The sequence below is a fragment of the Rhododendron vialii genome, chromosome 9a, assembly GCF_030253575.1.
Source record: "Rhododendron vialii isolate Sample 1 chromosome 9a, ASM3025357v1".
In the NCBI taxonomy this organism is placed as follows: Eukaryota; Viridiplantae; Streptophyta; class Magnoliopsida; order Ericales; family Ericaceae; genus Rhododendron; species Rhododendron vialii.
The window spans coordinates 38,918,193-38,935,895 of record NC_080565.1 but is presented as its reverse complement, the minus strand read 5'-3'; the positions used below and the strand labels follow the sequence as shown (position 1 = coordinate 38,935,895).

Genomic DNA, 17,703 nt, shown 5'->3' with positions numbered 1-17,703 from the left:
GTCTCTATAAATTTTCGAACACTAGAAATGTACGCTAACCACATTTGACTTTTCGAGGGAAGAGCGCGAAGCATATTTCTCCAAACGTCGGTTTCGAACCCGGCGACGCAGTCCTACGCGCCATTCGCCTGAGAATGGACGCGCCGCTGCTCACTAGCACCTCCGACGAGGTCGAGCTAATCGAAGGCAACGGAGACTACCGGCCAGTGAAGAGCTTCAGAGAGCTGAAATCAATGTGTTGGATAGAGACGGTGAAGCTATGGAAAATCACGGTTCCGATAGCGTTGACGATTCTCTCTATGTACGGAATTAACTCCGTTACTAGCATCTTCGCCGGCCACATCAGTGATGTTGCGCTTTCCGCCGTTTCAATATCTCTCTCCGTCATTGGTACCTTCTCTTTCGGTTTCATGGTTAGCATCTCTCTCTCTCTCTCTCTCTCTCTCTCTCTCTCTCTCTCTCTGTGTATATATATATATATATCCGTGTATGTATGTACGCATGTGTGTATAGAGCACGGTAGTACTATTTATGGAAGTACGTAGAAAGTCTATGCTTCCGGAAAAATTTCCCTGAAAATGTCCGTATAAATGAAATTAATTGTTGAGGTGTACTTTAATGTGTAGGGACTCAACATCCAAGTGAATCTCAATCATTGGTTTCACTTTCGATGACATTTTCAGGAAAACATTTCAGGGATCCTAGCATTGCTGAGACAGTTTAGATCATCCCTGACCCATTTTTTTATACCCAAATTTGGGTCAAAAGCTGTATTTGGGCATGTATTCTTCAATGGTTGTTTTGGGTAAATCTGTATTGTTCAATGCTATATCCGTTATTTTACTCAAAACCTAATGACTAATGTTTTTTAGACTTTCCCTGCAAAATATGTTTCAAAATTCACACTCGTAAACACTAAGAAAGTGAAGATAGATTGTGAGGCAAAAAGGTATTGATACGGGTCTCCTCTCATTTAGGTAAGATAAGAAAAAAGGGTACAACACAAAATGGGTAGACAAAAGTATATGTCATTAGAGATGAGTTTTTAAGTGGTTATACTCAAGTTTTGGGTAAGAAAAAGGGGCAAGGATTGTAGATGCTTAAAATAAGGTTAAGGATGTACCATTTAACGTGAAAAATCGTACTGGAAGACAAAATATGAACGTGGCGAGAATAGTGAGATGAAGTTTCGAAGTGTTTTTTGATCAATGAAAAACAGAGAGAGAGAGAGAGAGAGAGAGAGAGAGAGTATTAGTGGCCGAGGCCGAGGTGAATTTCTGTGAGATTTTTCTAAAATTTTTCGAAAGAAATAAAGAGAAATATCCTGTTGTGTGTCGCGCGCGCTTGTATATTGTGTACATAGACTAAAGCAGAATGTGGATCTGGTGTTCAATTTGTTTAGCAGTTTATCATTAGACAATGGAGAATAATTTTTTTCATCCTCCTTTAAAGAGGATGAACATTACCCTGTGATTGGTGGAAATTGTGTTAATTTGTAGGGGCTTAGATATTGTTCAGAATTGCCTCTACTTTTAGATTATGGGCTAAAAGAAGTGAGAAAACTCAAAATTTTTTTGATGGACATAATCACAATTTTTTTTTTCTTTTACTGATTTTTAGGTTATAGAACTGTCAATTATCAGCTATGTAGGCACTTTAACTCATCTTCGAGCTCATTATTAGGTGTTTTTCCTGATGTAATCACAGTTACTTGACCAAATATTTGATGTCGATGAGGTTGGGGATCCGTTCGTCTCTCCTCTAGTTGGATCCAAACTTACTCTCCAATGTCTTCCTGGGATCTCCCTGTAATCGCCGTTCAGCTGTGTTATGCCAGAGGGCACTCCGATGCTTTACCTAGACTCTGGGAAAGAAGGGTAAGTGCAATTCTAAACTAGGAACGGCTTAGTTTTTATAGAGAGCTTGTACTTGCTCCCCATCTAAGTCCGTGTTAGGCACGAGTCCCGTGATGTCACCCATAACCACTTTCCGTTGGCGACGTCATGCATGACGCTCGGAGTTCATGTTGCCGTACGTACGTGTTCATGCCTTGCCACCTAGAAGCCATGTAGATACTTTTGGCGGTTGAGTCATTGTTTGGTACTCTTGTCCGGCCCAGCCCTACGGTACCCACTCAAACTGGATTCGTATGTCATGGGCTCCTTCGCACGGATGGCCATCCAACCCAGGCCACATGCTATTCGGCTACAGTGAGCCCAGGGAGTGGGCAACCCTTATTGTCAAGCATGATTCTTACTCGAATTGCAGTTCTTTATTTAGATTTTAGGAATCTCACCCCTCTTCTCTATACAGGTCTCACATATGCTCAAATTATAGAGACTGTAGATTCATAACATCTTACTAAGATGTCTAGATTACTAAAATGTTTCACAATTATTTGTTGAGATATTCGTAAAATCTGTCGAGGGTAAAGTGAGAATGCTATTTGTTCACCTAGTAGTGAAGGTATCGTTTGATTGGAAGGTTTCTGAGGACTGTCAAGTATTTTCTGTTGCGCGAACCAGCTCAAATTTTCTTCTAGAACTCCTAAATGCTCTTTGGATTTTTGGAGGAAAGGGAAAATGTAAAAGAAATTATAAGAAGTTGTGAGCTAAATTCATTTACTTTGGTTTCCTATTGTTTTCTCCATAAATGCATAATCAAACACCATCAAATTTTATCAAATCAGAGCACTAATCGATACCAAACCCATATGGTGTGTTCAATATGTAAGGATTATATTCTGTTCGATGCGCGAGGTTTAGTTTCATCTTTTACCTTTAGCAATAGAGAAAAACACATACTGGCAAATACAGTACTTTTGGAACACTGCAACATTGCATTTAAGAGCATTTTTTCTCTTCTAACATCATTGGTAACTTGCATTCTGATGAACAATCACGAATTTCTGATAAATTTTCTGATATTGTAGCTTGGTATGGGGAGTGCATTAGAGACACTGTGCGGCCAAGCTTTTGGTGCAGGACAAGTGCATATGTTAGGCGTGTACATGCAGCGCTCATGGATAATCCTATCAATCACTGGTATAATTCTCTTGCCGATTTACATATTTGCCACCCCAGTTTTAAAGCTCCTCGGTCAAGAAGAAGAGATTGCAAATCTTGCTGGTGAATTCACTCTCCAAGTCATCCCCCAGTTGTTTTCGCTTGCTATCAGTTTCCCCACTCAAAAGTTCCTTCAGGCCCAAAGCAAGAATAAAGTGCTTGCGTGTATTGGGCTCGTGAGCCTAGTAGTCCACATTGGACTGCTTTGGCTATTGATTATTGGGCTTGGGTTGGGAACCACTGGTGCAGCCATAGCGTTTGATGTCTCGAATTGGGCAGCTACGGTGGCTCAAGTAGTTTATGTTGTGGGGTGGTGTAAGGAGGGTTGGCATGGGTTGTCGTGGGCTGCATTCAATGATATTTGGGCCTTTGTTAGGCTATCTCTTGCCTCTGCTGTGATGCTATGCTTAGAGATTTGGTATTTTATGAGTATTATTATCCTCACCGGTCATCTTGATAATGCAGTGCTTGCGGTTGGGTCCCTTTCTATTTGGTGAGATGAGTTTACTTTTGAATATTCTTTTTTTGTTCAACTTGCTTTGGGATTCTAACAGTTACTACCTCTCTATTTCTTGCACTTTTTAAGATTGTACTCGCTTTGTAAAGGGGTGTCTAAATTCTAAGACAAATGAACAGAGTTGAGAAGGAAATGCTCAAATCAATAACATGTTCTGAGAAAATCGGCTTATAGTTCCAGAGTACTTTCTAGGGGTCTACACAATTGTCATGAATCGTAGATTGCTGAGAGATTGGCCAGGCTTTGATCTAATTGCTTTCTGCCTGTTTCCCAGATACACATTGTTAATATCTTCTAATACTCTTGGTTTCATCTTTCAGCTTGAATATTAATGGATACGAAGCTATGATATTCATCGGGATAAATGCTGCTATAAGGTAAGAAAATAAGACATTCATCCATATCTCATGATGGAACCCTGGGACTAGTACTCCCAGGCAGATGCATACATACAGCGAAGGAGAGAGGGTCAGTTTCAAGAGACAAAATTGGACTTTTAATACTTACATTAAGTAGTTATTCGTAATCCTTTCCTTTTTTCTGAAAAATACTAGTAGAATTTCGTCGAAGTGGCACGACCTTTCTTCTATTCCAGTGGCTATACTTGTGCCTAAAAAGTGAGATTGTGGAGCTTTTTATATCTCTTGTTAATAATTGTTATTGTTGTTTTTGTGGGTGTTCTGGGATTTAGAGGTGCATAAGCTTATCCGCAAGATTAATGTTGCACTAGAAATATGCAAGTGTAGAGAGACTTTAGCATAGTGTTCGGGTGATGGGTTTTTTGGAAGTTCAGTCTTTATTTTCACTTCATTCCTTTTTGCTTCTTCAGTGTTCGCGTATCTAATGAGCTTGGTATGGGACATCCAAGAGCAGCCAAGTACTCTGTCTACGTTACAGTTTCTCAGTCCTTGGTCATTGGAATTTTCTTTATGGTTCTTATATTGGCAACTCGAGACTATTTTGCTATCATTTTTACAAGCAGCAAAGATATGCAAGAAGCCGTTGCTGACTTAGCATACCTTCTCGGTTTTACCATGGTTCTTAACAGTGTCCAGCCTGTGATATCAGGTATTGGTTTCCAGCAATCCATATCAGATGATAACATCTTCATTACACATTTTTAGATATGTCTACATTTACAAGAATACAAAAACGAATGTATGCTGATTTTCAGGTGTTGCGGTTGGGGGTGGATGGCAAGCTCTGGTAGCTTATATCAACTTGGGATGCTATTACATATTTGGCGTCCCATTTGGATACTTTCTTGGTTATGCATTAGATATGGGAGTGAAGGTAGAAATTTTATCTCTTATTTCCACTACCAAGTCTACTTACACGATATAAATCCAGCACTTGCACTCTATGTTTGATTGTTTCTATCATGGGTTTTTGGAGGGAAAGTTTTAATAAATTTTTATTTTGTTTCCAAATACGCGTCATCTTTTTTCACTCTTCATTCCTCCTTGCACAAATACATGATCAAACCACAGCCTTCTTAGAATGTTTTCAGGAACATTGATATTTTAGCAAGAGGCTTGATTTGAGTTTCTGGTTTTGAATTACGTCTTCAGCTCTCATCTGTTGCTTTGAAATTCCTGGATATTTCCGGTTTACTTTCAGTTCCACGGTTTATTTACCTCGCCACTTGTTGTGAAATCATATGCTTGTATGGTCTTGATTATAGGGACTTTGGTCGGGAATGATAGCGGGAACAGCACTGCAGACACTGATCCTACTTTTTGTGCTTTACAGAACCAACTGGAACAAGGAGGTAACATTTCAAAAGAGCCTCCACGTGGGATTTGTGTTTCAAATTTTCAAATTGAAGTTTAGTTCTTATTTGAAGAGACTGGGAACAAATAAAAGTGGAAATGGAAGAACCAAATAAAATTGTACGAATATGGTGATTTGGTTGATTTTACAATGTACGATCTTTGAATCTGAGGGAACTAACATTCTTACAATCTGTTTGTGGAACTCTAATGTAGGTTAGCCTGTCATCAGACCGCATGAAAAAGTGGGGAGGACAAGACATTAATATTGTTGACAAGTTAGACGACAATATATGACGAGCAGATGTGAGCCTGACATCAGACCGCATGATTTTTGAGTTTTCATTTTGCTAGACAATGGACTTTGAACTTTCATTTCTAGCAGTTGATATTTAAGGACGGGCAATTCATTTTGACCCCAACGCACAATATCAGCTGTGAATTGTGATTGATAAAGGAATTCGGTGACTAATTAGAGAGATGTATCGAGATCCATCATTTTTGTGAGAGGATAGAGTGTTGCCCTGCTGAATAACAGGGAAGTGACAGGAATTCATTTATCTAGCTATATCCGTCTACCATAGTTATGTACAGGAAAGAAGTGGGGTGGTTAATGGGAATGGATTCCGAGGAGAAAGGACTAAAGGATCCTATTATGCCCTGTTGTGTTGCCGGGCCTCTTCTCTTTGATGACTGGAATGATGCCCATAAATCAACCAATGCAGATCATCTAGTGAGATTATGCGCGGAGCTTGTAACGTCCCGGAAATTCAGAGACATTAAAAAAAATACTGAAAAGAGATTTCCAATAATATTTTTCTATTTCCCAGGCTTTAAAATTTCCAAAGACGATTTTTTTAAAGAGAAATCCATAGATTTACTACGTCATCGTTCCAAAAGCCCAAGTCACCATATTACAACCATATCGAATGTAGTTTAAGTATTTTGAATTTGTCAAAATATTACAATTTCTAATGAACCAAAAAGCTCTCAAAATCAGGTTGATTTAAATCAGTCAGAGCGACTAAAGGATAGAATTCAAAGTCGACAATCTCTTCATTGGTCGTCATTAAATCATTCTTTGCCTACGGCCCTTTTGTTCCGTCTTCAATACTTGGCGTTTGAGTTACCAGGGCAACATAGTACCGTGAGCGATACGCTCAGTAGCCAAAACCTACCCGAACCCATAACTTACAAGCAACAAGATATATAATTGAAATGCAATAAGAATGACATCAAAAGAGAACAATCCATTATTTCATTACTATTCTTTAACTTAAGTGAAATCTCAGATCTTATCCACAGATCTGTTCCTACCCTTAACCTCTAGCGTAAGGCAACCCAGTGTGATTCAGACAGCTCCTTGTTGTGTCCCGTTGATAGCTACCAAATTATTTACTCGGATCTACAATCGACGCAACCACACAAGGAAGGAACCAAACTTGTTCTCATAGCCAATCACCACTGTGCCGTACCTAGGGTTACGTTTCTCAAACAACTTGAGCCCCTGTTAGCACCCATTAACACAAGATTGGGCCCCTGTTAGCACCCATCTTTAAAACCAAGACTCAATCACTTTCTCATTTATCCTTTACTTATCAATGTCTACGTGATCCTCTAATCCTATACCACCCCGGGAACCTATTTGTCCATTCTACAAGTACAACAACACATTACGCAGTCTAACATTTTACGAAACATGCTAAGGCTAACCATAATTAATTTTACAATAATAACAAATCATATGATTCAATAATCCAACTAAACATACCAACATGCTAAAAATATTTAACCGTGCAATAAAAGTGAATCATGCAATCAAAACAAATTAAGTAATTTCTTTTCTTTTCTCTTTTCTTTTTCAAAGCTACAATCCACGTTTACTCTTAATCATCTCGGGATGTATTGTCAGTACCAAAATAATTCATGATCACAATAAAACTAGGATTTAGTCGAAACTAATTAACTTTGGGACTTATAATATTAGTTTTTAATACTCATGGGTTTGATTTAAAGCTAATCTAAATTGAAGGACTAATCTGCAATTATTACATTTCCATTTCAAATTCCAGGGCCGTTATGTTTTTCGGAAAAACAAACCGGGTTTCGGCCGGACTTCGACCCGCGACGTCAGGTTCGATTATTTTCGTACCAAAATATGAAACAATCAATACGGAATATAATATATATTTAGGGAGGTGAGTTCGGACTACCTCGAATCCGGCGAGACGATTTTCGGAGAGGTTCGGTGACGGATCGGAGCAGAGGTGGATTTAATGTATGCCCAGCTGGGTCACTTGACCCAGCTGGAATGTTAATAAATAATAGATATGTTATCATTTCTCACAAAAGTTATTTGTGGTGCAGTGGTAAGTTCTCCGTATCTTCCCAAGTTCTGTGCATAATTTCTCACTGAAAAGAATTTTTTTTGTAATAACTATTATTTATTAAAAATACCGGGTCTTTACAGAGCTAGAAGAAGAGCTGGTTGTCCGAGAGGAATCACCATCTTCAGTGCGGTATTTTGTGATTGAGGATGGGTTCGGATTTGGTCACCTACGGATTTAGGGCCTTCTGCCTACGCATTTGGTGCTTATGACTCTTAGGATGTAATGTTTGTTCTTCGTTCACCGAAACCCAAAAATAATAAATCAACCAATGCCAAAATCATGTTAATATTAGAATATCAATTACTAATACATAATTCAAATACATTTTCCTGACTTGAGATAAATAAATTTGTTCCAATTTGTCAATCTATTCAAGTTTTCCTCATGACAACGCATTCCCATCATCAAAAACCAAAAGAAAAGATAAAACTTTACGTAATAGTAACATTGTTCAATATCTAATGAACTCGATGATGTTAACTCTTTAAAGAATGGTAAAATAACAAGAGAACGAAAGAGGGTCTGAGAATGACGAACAAGACTCCCTTCAAGAGAATCTGTTCCCTTGTTTAATCTCAAATCTCAGACACGAGCATGATTGAACTATTGAAGTATAAATCGTCGAAGGGTACTGTCTATGTTAGGAGAACCTATTAACCGGAAACCAGATCTCTTTTACAAAAGCAATGGAGGCCGACAACTACACCATAGAATGATTATCCACTGGCACAAAGTCAACGAAAAATGCATTTTCAATTTCATACTATAAAATTGCATCAATGCACTTGACTCCGAACAAAATGTAAAAACCACTACCCAAGCCGAATAACAAAATATAGACTTACAAAGAAAGAACGAATGCAATTGCAGTACTGATATTTTCATACGATTTACTTTCTCCACCATCGGTTCATGGAAGTTGGGGGAAGGGAAAAGGAGACATTGTTTAGGAGGTGGCAGCAGCAACTTTATGTTTACTAGCCACACGGTAAGCACTGCACCGATGACACAAGCATGGTCCCGTTCAAATGGTTCAAGGGTGACCTGCTCGATTGGCTTGAAGGGGTCAGCTTGCAGCTTCTTTACTTCCTGGGCAAATACTGCCGAGGCCGGTTCGGTTGAATCGATGCAGTTTGCTTGATAAGTTGTAGGAAACAATGTTAACACATAAAATCACGCAAAGAATACCAGCACGTTGACCATCACACATCTTTCACTATTTCTTCGTAAGAAATGCGACGTACCGAAAAAACAAGCGTATGGTTTTAAGTTGAAATCTGGTGTGGGGTGGGCTCCACTCTAAATAAATATACTCAATTTTAACGCTACTTTATGCAAATATTTCATTGTGCAAAATTTCTGCCTTGTATTAAAGGCGGTAACTTCGAATATCAATACATAGAGAAGTCCACTTAAATCCATCTGAAAGCCAAACCTTTATTGATATGACAAAAATGGCCTCCGGTTTTCAGGAAATAAGATGCATTCAAGGCTAAGATCCTCGCCTGCAAAGCAAACAACACTTGGAATACACTGAAGTACACGAGTCCGGAACTTCCGTATATGGAAATGTACATATTTTGCTTCCATTTCTCAGCCATAAGCTACATCCCTTGACAAGGATTCCCTAAGACATTTTTGCATCGATGAACAAGTTAGTAGAAAGGAGTTATTCAGAAGCGCGAAGAATATGTAAACATGTCTCAACTACAAGGTTTGAGGCCTGCATTCCAAACCACAGCTCTACGCAACCATACGTTTGGACAATGCAACATCCACAATTCTCTCGAGCCTGTGGTCTATCATCAACGAAGTAGAGAAAATACCACTAACCAAGCCACAGATGTACATCTTGTTAGTGGTATTTTCTCTACTTGTTTGCGGTCATAGTCGAAGGGAAGACTGAAAACAGCTCATGATGATTGACCAATTTGTGAAGGCCCCTGAGATTTTATTCTAAGGTACAAGGGGATATACCACAGCTTACAAGATCACTTTGGGCTGTGAATTTCAGCCCGCATAATTGTTGGACCAAAGCCAGCTTGAATTGAAAAGCCCATAGTTTTCTCTGAACGGTATGTGGACTGCAACTCTGCATCGGAGAGTTGGGCCCAATTGAACATCGTACTCCTTTTCAAATTTGATATTGGCCCAACATCCTAGATGCTAGCAACTCTTATACGGTAATGTGAAAGTCTATCCTGACTGTAAGGACTCCTCGCCAGCGAACGGTTAAATTAGTTGCTGGAGATCAGCTAAGGTGCATCTAAACTGGCTCAGATACTATGAGATAACAGATATTTAAAACAAAAAATAACACAACGCATTCCTAATATTTAGGTAACAAGATTTAATTCTACTGAGTTGATCTCCTAGAATTACGTGGTTAATACGTAAGAGATGGACAATGTCCCCGGTTTCCGAGGCGGTTGCTTGTTTCGGGGGATGGTCAGCCCCTTCTATCGGGTCATGTAATGAAATGCCGGTGTTGAGCGGTTGCTCCTACCATCGATGGATTAACACAATCCCTAATAGTAATTCCGATGGATCACTAATATCTTAAAAATCCAATGGATATTCCAGTAATCCTCCGAGTACTGGTAGGTGACAAAACCCGATGGAGTACTATCCTTATCTCTCAGTCTTCCAATACGTTTTGGATGTACTCTTGCCTCAAAATACTCTATTTTGTCCACTGCCAAAAAAAAAAAAAGGGAAAAAAATTGAAATAGTCCATATAGTTAAGTATTTGTGTCAATTTGGTCCTTGTAGTTGTAATTGGCTCGATTTACACTCTGTACTTTTCATTTTGTTTTAATTTGGTCAAATTACTAACTTCCGTTAGTCCACCGTTAGTCCTTTAAACAACAAAATCATATGGCCCCCCTTTTTTGGGGTTAAAATAGACTCGTTCGGCTAAATAAGTCAACTGGTTTATTTTTTATTCTTATTGAATTTTTTTTCGTATTTGTTAGTTTCTTGTCAATTTTTTTGGGGTTATTGCATCGTCATGACGAGATGAATCTAAAAAATAAAAAATTATTATCGAAATCCAATTTTTTTTGAATAAAGACAAAAAAATTGGCTTATTGGCTTATTTTTATCTTTATTCAAAAAAATTAGGTTTCGATCATAATTTTTTACTACTTTTTAGATTTCTCTTGTTATGACGATGCAATAATTCCAAAAAAAAATGACGAAAAACTAACAAATACGAAAAAAAATTTGAATAAGGACAAAAAAATTAGCCAGTTGGTTTATTTAGCTGAATAGGGTTACTCATTCCCCTCTTGCCCTAATATACCTCTGAACCAAAATACAGCTCATTCTTCCATTCTCCATTGATAAGGAGGCACTTGGGAAGAAATTTGGTTATAATTTTCTACAAAAAGTTGTTATCGAATTCAGCATTTTCATGATCAGCCATGAGACATCATAACCACTGATATTGTCTACATGTTCAACTTGTGGACAAATACTGAGATGCCTTATTTTTCTGCATAGTACTGAAAATGCATATAGAACCATGTCCAAAAGTCACAACATGATATAGATCCAAAAGTCACAACATGATAAATAACCATGTCCAAAAGTCAGAATATTATATAAACCCAGTTCCAAATTTATCATGTCATAACCTAATACATAGACATAACAAATCACTCAACTAGGTTACAATAAATCTAACTTAATAGCCCAAATGGTTACAAAAAACAGTACCCTGTCATTCCATTCATTTTCCTACACTTGGCTCGGACACTGATTCCTGACTAGGAATGTTGAAAAATAAACCTAAGCCAATTTTTTCGTTTTTATTCAAAAAAAAATTGAATTTCGATAATAATTTTTTACTTTTTAGATTCTTCTCGTCATGACGATGCAATAACTCCCAAAAAATTGATGAAAAACTAACAAATTCGAAAAAAAAATTTGAATAAGGACAAAAAATAAGAAAGTTGGCTTATTTAGCTGAATGGATCTGTTTTAATCCCAAAAAAGGGGGCCATATGATTTTGTTATTTAAAAGACTAACGGAAGTTAGTAATTGGACCGAATTGAAACAAAATGAAAAGTACAGAGTGTAAATCGAGCCAATTATAACTACAGGGATCAAATTGACACGAATACTAAACTACAAGGACTATTACAATTTTTTTCCCAAAAAAAATTATAATATGAAGAGTATAGATAGGGGAAAAAAATTATTCAATGTTCTTGGACTACCACCGCATGGTGTACTAGGTTCCGTTTCAACTATACAGTGTAGTGGGATTCAAGACAAAATGTGTAGATTTCGCTGCGATGTGTAGTGAAGAAAGAGCCCAAGGCGGGCACCAAATAATTACTCAATAGCGGTGTGATTCCGTTGGTGGAAAGTAAACAATTGAGTTTGGAACACTCCATTCTAGTAGTGCTAGTATTTTTCAACGCAAACTTGCGAATTAAGCGAGAGGCCAAACTCGAATCCGTGTCCACACCGCGTCAAGTAATTGGAGTCCCCACACCCCAATGCGCAATACTAATATTCTTTCAAATGCCCACATCCTTTTAATTATGTCAGACCGCCAATTAAAATTGCCCGCGTGTAAAAACCCAAAAAGATGTCCTTCCCTAGTCAACCAAAGCACTAAAAACCAAAAGACCATATCCTCCCCAAATAAACCAAAGCACGCCGAGAAACCTTTCAAAGTAAAGTGAAGTTGGTTGTCGTATCCTTCCTCCACAGTGGAGGCTCGAGGTTCGAGCCATACGGAAGGCGAATTTGGGGTACAAAGTTATGGACAGTCTTTGAATTTCCTGTTGATTAACATACTAACACCCCGCTAATGTGTGTAATATTCAAAAAATAAAACAAAAAACAAAGCACGCCTTGGATGCTTACCACGACCTTTTGTTAAATTAATCTTTTCCTCAGAAATAATAATATCATCCCCCAAACCAAACCTTATCCTTGCAGCACTTTTTCCAAAGAGAAAGTAAAAATTGTTTGGGGGAGATGTTTCCTTTCTTTGCTTTGCCTCGTATTCACAAGTGGCGTGACTCGTAATTTTGTATATATTTTTTGTTTTTTGTTTTAATCTGTACATGTATTATGATGTATAATTAATTAGGGGGAGTGAAATTCATTACCCTAAATGTGCCAATTAGATTGTCAATACGAAATGTAAAAATAGATAGTCATTACTATAAAATTACTCTTCAGTCTAAAAATATCTTAACTACTTCACCGAAACACACGTCAGGTACGCGCATAATCAAATTAGGATTTTGTCTTATTGATGGTGTAGTCCGATTCTTCTAAAAAGTAACTCACTTAAGAAACTTTAAATTAAGAAAACTATTGCCAATGTAATCACATCCAAACATCGTACTCCTTTTCAAATTTCATATTGGCCCATGACGTCCTAATCTCCCTACAATAACAAAATCATTCAATGCTTGAAATTGTAATGCACATACACCAATCAACTACACCGCTCGCATATGCATGGATTCCACGCTTGCAATTATGGGGTCCACATAGAAGAGGACCCCATGCATATGTATAATTGTTGGGTCCACACACTATAGGGACCATGAAAATATGAAATAGGTGTGGTTGGTGGGTGTGTATCTGTCATTTTCTGTGCTTTAACGTTCATTAAATGGCGACTTCGTAATATTACAAGAATCCAAGGTCTTTAATACCCATGCTCATCCAATGGCGGCTTCGTAATATTACAAGAATCCAAGGACTTTAATACCCATGCTCATCCATTTGAACCTTTATAAATACCCAATTAACCAGTTTTGCGTCTCAAATCATTTACCAAATCCAATCCCCTGTTTCTCAATTCTCTCAGTTCCCGCCGTCGTGAAATGGCAAGCCGGTACGAAGTCGAGGTAACCATAACCTCGGCCAAGGACCTTAAGAACGTCAACTGGCGCCACGGCCGCGTCAAGCCGTACGCCGTCGTCTGGGTCGACCCCAAGTCCAAGTGCACCACCCGCGTCGACGACGAGGGCGACACGTGCCCCTACTGGGACCAGACCCTCGTCGTCCCCCTCAACGCTCCGATCGAGGACTCCACCCTCTACGTCGACGTCGTCCACGCCGGCAGCCGCGACGAGGACACCAAGCCGCTCATCGGCTCGGCCCGGCTCCCGCTGGGAGAAGTCGCCGACGACGTCGGCCTCGGCGAGACAGCCAGCCGCAAGCTGGAGCTGAAGCGCCCCTCCGGCCGCCCCCACGGCAAGATCGAGGTCAAGGTTAACGTGCGCGATCCCCGCTATCGTGCGCCGGACTCCCACCACGCCCCGCCGTACGGTGTGCAACAGAGTTCCAGGGATTACTACGATGCTCCGGCACCGTACGGTACTCCCTACGCCGCACCTTACCAGGCTGGCCCACCGTCTGGATACCCGTACGGCCAGCCGGCGTACGGTCAGACCCAGCCGTCTTACGGTCAACCGGCGTACGGACAGGGGAGTTACGGGCAGCCTGCTTACGGGCAGGAGGGGTATGGTTACGGCCAGCAGAAGGAAGAGAAGAAGAGCAAGTTTGGTGGGATGGGGACGGGATTGGCTGTGGGTGCGGTGGGAGGGGTCTTGGGTGGACTGGCGATAGCGGAGGGGGCTGATTACTTGGAGGACAAGATTGCGGATGACGTGGAGGAGAGGGTGGAGGACGATCGGGACGATGGGGGGAACGACGATGGGGGTTATGACGGTGATGACTTCTAGAGCGCGCAATGTCCGGACACAATCACATTCGAAACCGTTCGTTGCGCATGAAATGCGTCGATCAGTTTGGAATGAAGTTGTGTTCAAAATTGTGTTTTCAAGTTGCGGTGGTAGCATTGTTTCTTTTTTCTAATCGTGCTGCTTTCTTTTTGTTTACTTTTGTTTTGGATTTGAATGGTTTCTGTTGTCATTTTCAAAAATAAAGATGAGTCTTTGTTGGTAGCAGGAGTATTTAAGAAAACCGTTCGAATCCTAAAATCGGGCCGATTCGGATCGAATCGTTCTATTTGATCCGGTTTTGCAGTTCTGTGGTCAGGTTATATGGTTCCAAAAAAATAAGAACCGTTAATTTTGGTTCGGTTACTAGTTCTCAATTAAAAAACCGTAGTTAGAACCAGACCGGACCGTTTAGAACTAATATGTATAATTATATAAAAATAAATATATGTATAGAGATTGGTCTACTTTTTGAACATGGAAGAAATTAGTGCTGCTGATTTAAGTGATGTTTTGGGCATTGGAGCTGTTGTTCTTTACTTCAAGACGTGCTGCTATATTTTATAGTTTATGATGTAGGTTTAATTTTAGTCCTAAATATAATGGGTCATTAATGTTTTTCTGTCGTTGAATTTAATTATTTCATAAATAATTTTGGCTACTTTATTGGTGGTTTTCGTCAATGTTTTTCGGTCAAGTGTCAAGTATTTAGTGAACCATATTGGATTTTGATTCTTAATAAAATGTCTATCATTATTTTATGAGTCATTTTGATGCTTTAAATTTTTAATTTTATGAGTTTATATTTTGTGAATAAGTGTTTGTATGCTAATTGGATAGAACCGGAATCGAACCAAAATCGGACCAGTTTTGCGGTTTGGTTCTGGTTAGATTCCACGCATATATTGATTAGATTCTGGTTTTTCAATTTTCTAGAACCGTTGAAAATGATACAATTATTGGTTTTTTAAAGAACTGGATCAATCCGGATCATGTACACCTCTAGTTGGTAGATGGTGATACATTCTGTGAGATATTCCTAAGCTATTGGGGCCCAACAGGCTGGAAATGATGCTGAAAACTCGTGAAGCAAAAATCATGTGGAAATGGGAATGGTGGACCATACCATCATGAAAAGTACTTTAATGGAATGGCCTCTCCAAATTCGTGTGTAGTGTAGCATTTGATTCGATTAATTTGATTGTCATGTTGATATTATGCCTTCGAATCAAAGCATATGATTCTAATTTTGCAATATGGATCACTATTCCATACTATTGTATCTGTGACTTCTTATTAAAGTTATTCAAGGTGTATAAACAGAACATTTTTTATTATTCTGATGATTATGCAATTACCAAGCAGATTTACAAGCGTAGCGATGCACGAGACAATGAAAAAAATTTGCATTGACATTTTTTCAATTTCCTATACATTGAAAGGGCACAACGCGAGTAGAGGGAAAAAGAAAGACACAAAAGCCGTAGGAGAAATTGAGACGTGAACTCGTGAAGGATGGTGGGAAGTTATCTGAAAGTGGGAAGTTATTTTTCTGTTTTTAGATTGAAATCAGTAACAGGGAAATAGTAGAAAAGAAAGTGAGTTGAGCCGGGAAGGATTGCCACATAGGTAGACAAACCAAAATATTGAGACTTTAACCAATTGGGGTTACCTCACTTGTCGATTCAATTCGATTCAATTCATCTCACCAGGAGATCGAGAGTTAGAATCTCCTTACAAGAGTGTATAAGTGTTTTTCCCTTAAAGGTACTTACTTTTATTTCTTTTTTGTGAGGGGCTTATTTCTTGTGTTAATTTAGTCGTTGAACTTGATTGTCTCGTAAACCCTCTCCATTGATATATTATCCTGAATTTGCACTTTGTAATTTATACATAATGTAAATGATCTTTTCCATTGATCGGAAAAAAAAACCTATTGAGACTTTGGAGGCTTTATAGAGCTATTACATTTTCTTATGGTAAAGATAGGCTCACGGAGAAGCTCCAAATGCTATGATTTTGTTGTCTCTTTGTTTTTTATTTTTCCAAATGACCTGATTTGGCATCTCTAAGCATTCGTTCACACACAAGAAAACGAAAATAATACTGCTCCATGCTAAAAGATTGCAGTTTAAGATACCAAACCCATTTCCAATGTACAAAAAAATTCTTTGCTTCCGGAAGCAACTCTAGTGGAATCAGAAAAAAAAAAATTCTTTGCTTTCGGAGTCAACTCTAGTGGAATCAGAATGCGTCGTAATCCTTTCGGCATTTGCCATCCATTTAGTCTTGGGGCGACCTCTACAAATTTGGTCTTTTACACGAATGCTTAACACTCCGTTTGGGTTAGGGGATTGGTAGGGAGATGGATGAAAGAGTCCCCAGATTACCCTATCCCCAGTAGTGGAGTATAGGTTAAAGAACAACTTGCCTGAACCATCCATTAGTTGAGTATTCTATTTTTACCAGATGCCACTGGGTGCTGGAAACTACTCCAACCCACATTTGAACTTAACGTCGACTTTTATTATTGGGGTCAGTAACAGTCATTTCAACAAGCAAAAAGCTGTCCAGGTTGGTAATGAGATGGAATGCTTGTAATAATTGGACACATATTTACACAGAATCGGGCTCGAGTTTTAGAAGGGTTCCCAAGTATTTTCACATAAAAGTTTACAAGCAAAACATTACAGGAATATGAAAAAAATCTGGGCATGCTTTTTTTTGGTAAGTAAAATCTGGTCATGTCACTTTTTATTTGTGGGGAATTCTTGTCCCCACTGATGAAGACGAAATTTTATTTGAAAAGGAAGGAGAATGGATTGGAAAGAAATGAAAAAAATAAGATAGTAACCTGAGAGAGAGAGATATATATATATATATGTATCCCCTTCCCGATTGAATTTCGATGATCCGAGCCGCTCAAAGTTATCAGAACGTGATTTTAAGGGTCCCCGTGTGAAATCAGCAAAAAAAATGACCGGGAAGGGCTTCATCCGAGCAGTTTTCATTGAACGGTTCAAAAAAAACTGCTTGGATGACGCCCTTCCCGGTCATTTTTTTTGTTGATTTCTCGCGAGGACCCTTAAAATTACGTTCTGCACACATTGAACGGTTCGGATTTTCAAAATTTGATCGGGAAATGAAAGTCCCTCATTTTAACAAAATGAGGGATCCCTCACTGGAAAACTCCTCTATATATATATATATATTTCAAGACCCCATCTATTTAAGAAGCA

At 38.9% G+C, this 17,703-nt stretch overlaps 2 protein-coding genes across 3 annotated transcripts; both read left to right on the top strand.

Annotated features, from left to right (window-relative positions):
- On the top strand, positions 1–5,922 carry LOC131300249 (protein DETOXIFICATION 35). 2 transcript variants are annotated; one of them, XM_058325976.1, is made up of 7 exons: positions 1–413; positions 2,933–3,558; positions 3,903–3,959; positions 4,412–4,650; positions 4,757–4,875; positions 5,267–5,353; positions 5,571–5,922. In XM_058325976.1, exons 1-7 carry the CDS (start codon positions 135–137, stop codon positions 5,649–5,651), a joined length of 1,488 nt encoding a protein of 495 aa, XP_058181959.1. In that variant the 5' UTR covers positions 1–134; the 3' UTR covers positions 5,652–5,922. The 2 variants fall into 2 exon arrangements, with proteins under 2 accessions (XP_058181959.1, XP_058181960.1); XM_058325977.1 differs by lacking the exon at positions 1–413 and adding an exon at positions 1,708–1,877.
- Positions 5,923–13,533: 7,611 nt separating this feature from the next.
- On the top strand, positions 13,534–14,689 carry LOC131300248 (protein SRC2). The gene has a single exon (XM_058325975.1). The coding sequence runs from the start codon at positions 13,604–13,606 to the stop codon at positions 14,465–14,467; it is 864 nt and encodes a 287-aa protein (XP_058181958.1). The 5' UTR covers positions 13,534–13,603; the 3' UTR covers positions 14,468–14,689.
- The last annotated feature ends 3,014 nt before the right edge of the window (positions 14,690–17,703 follow it).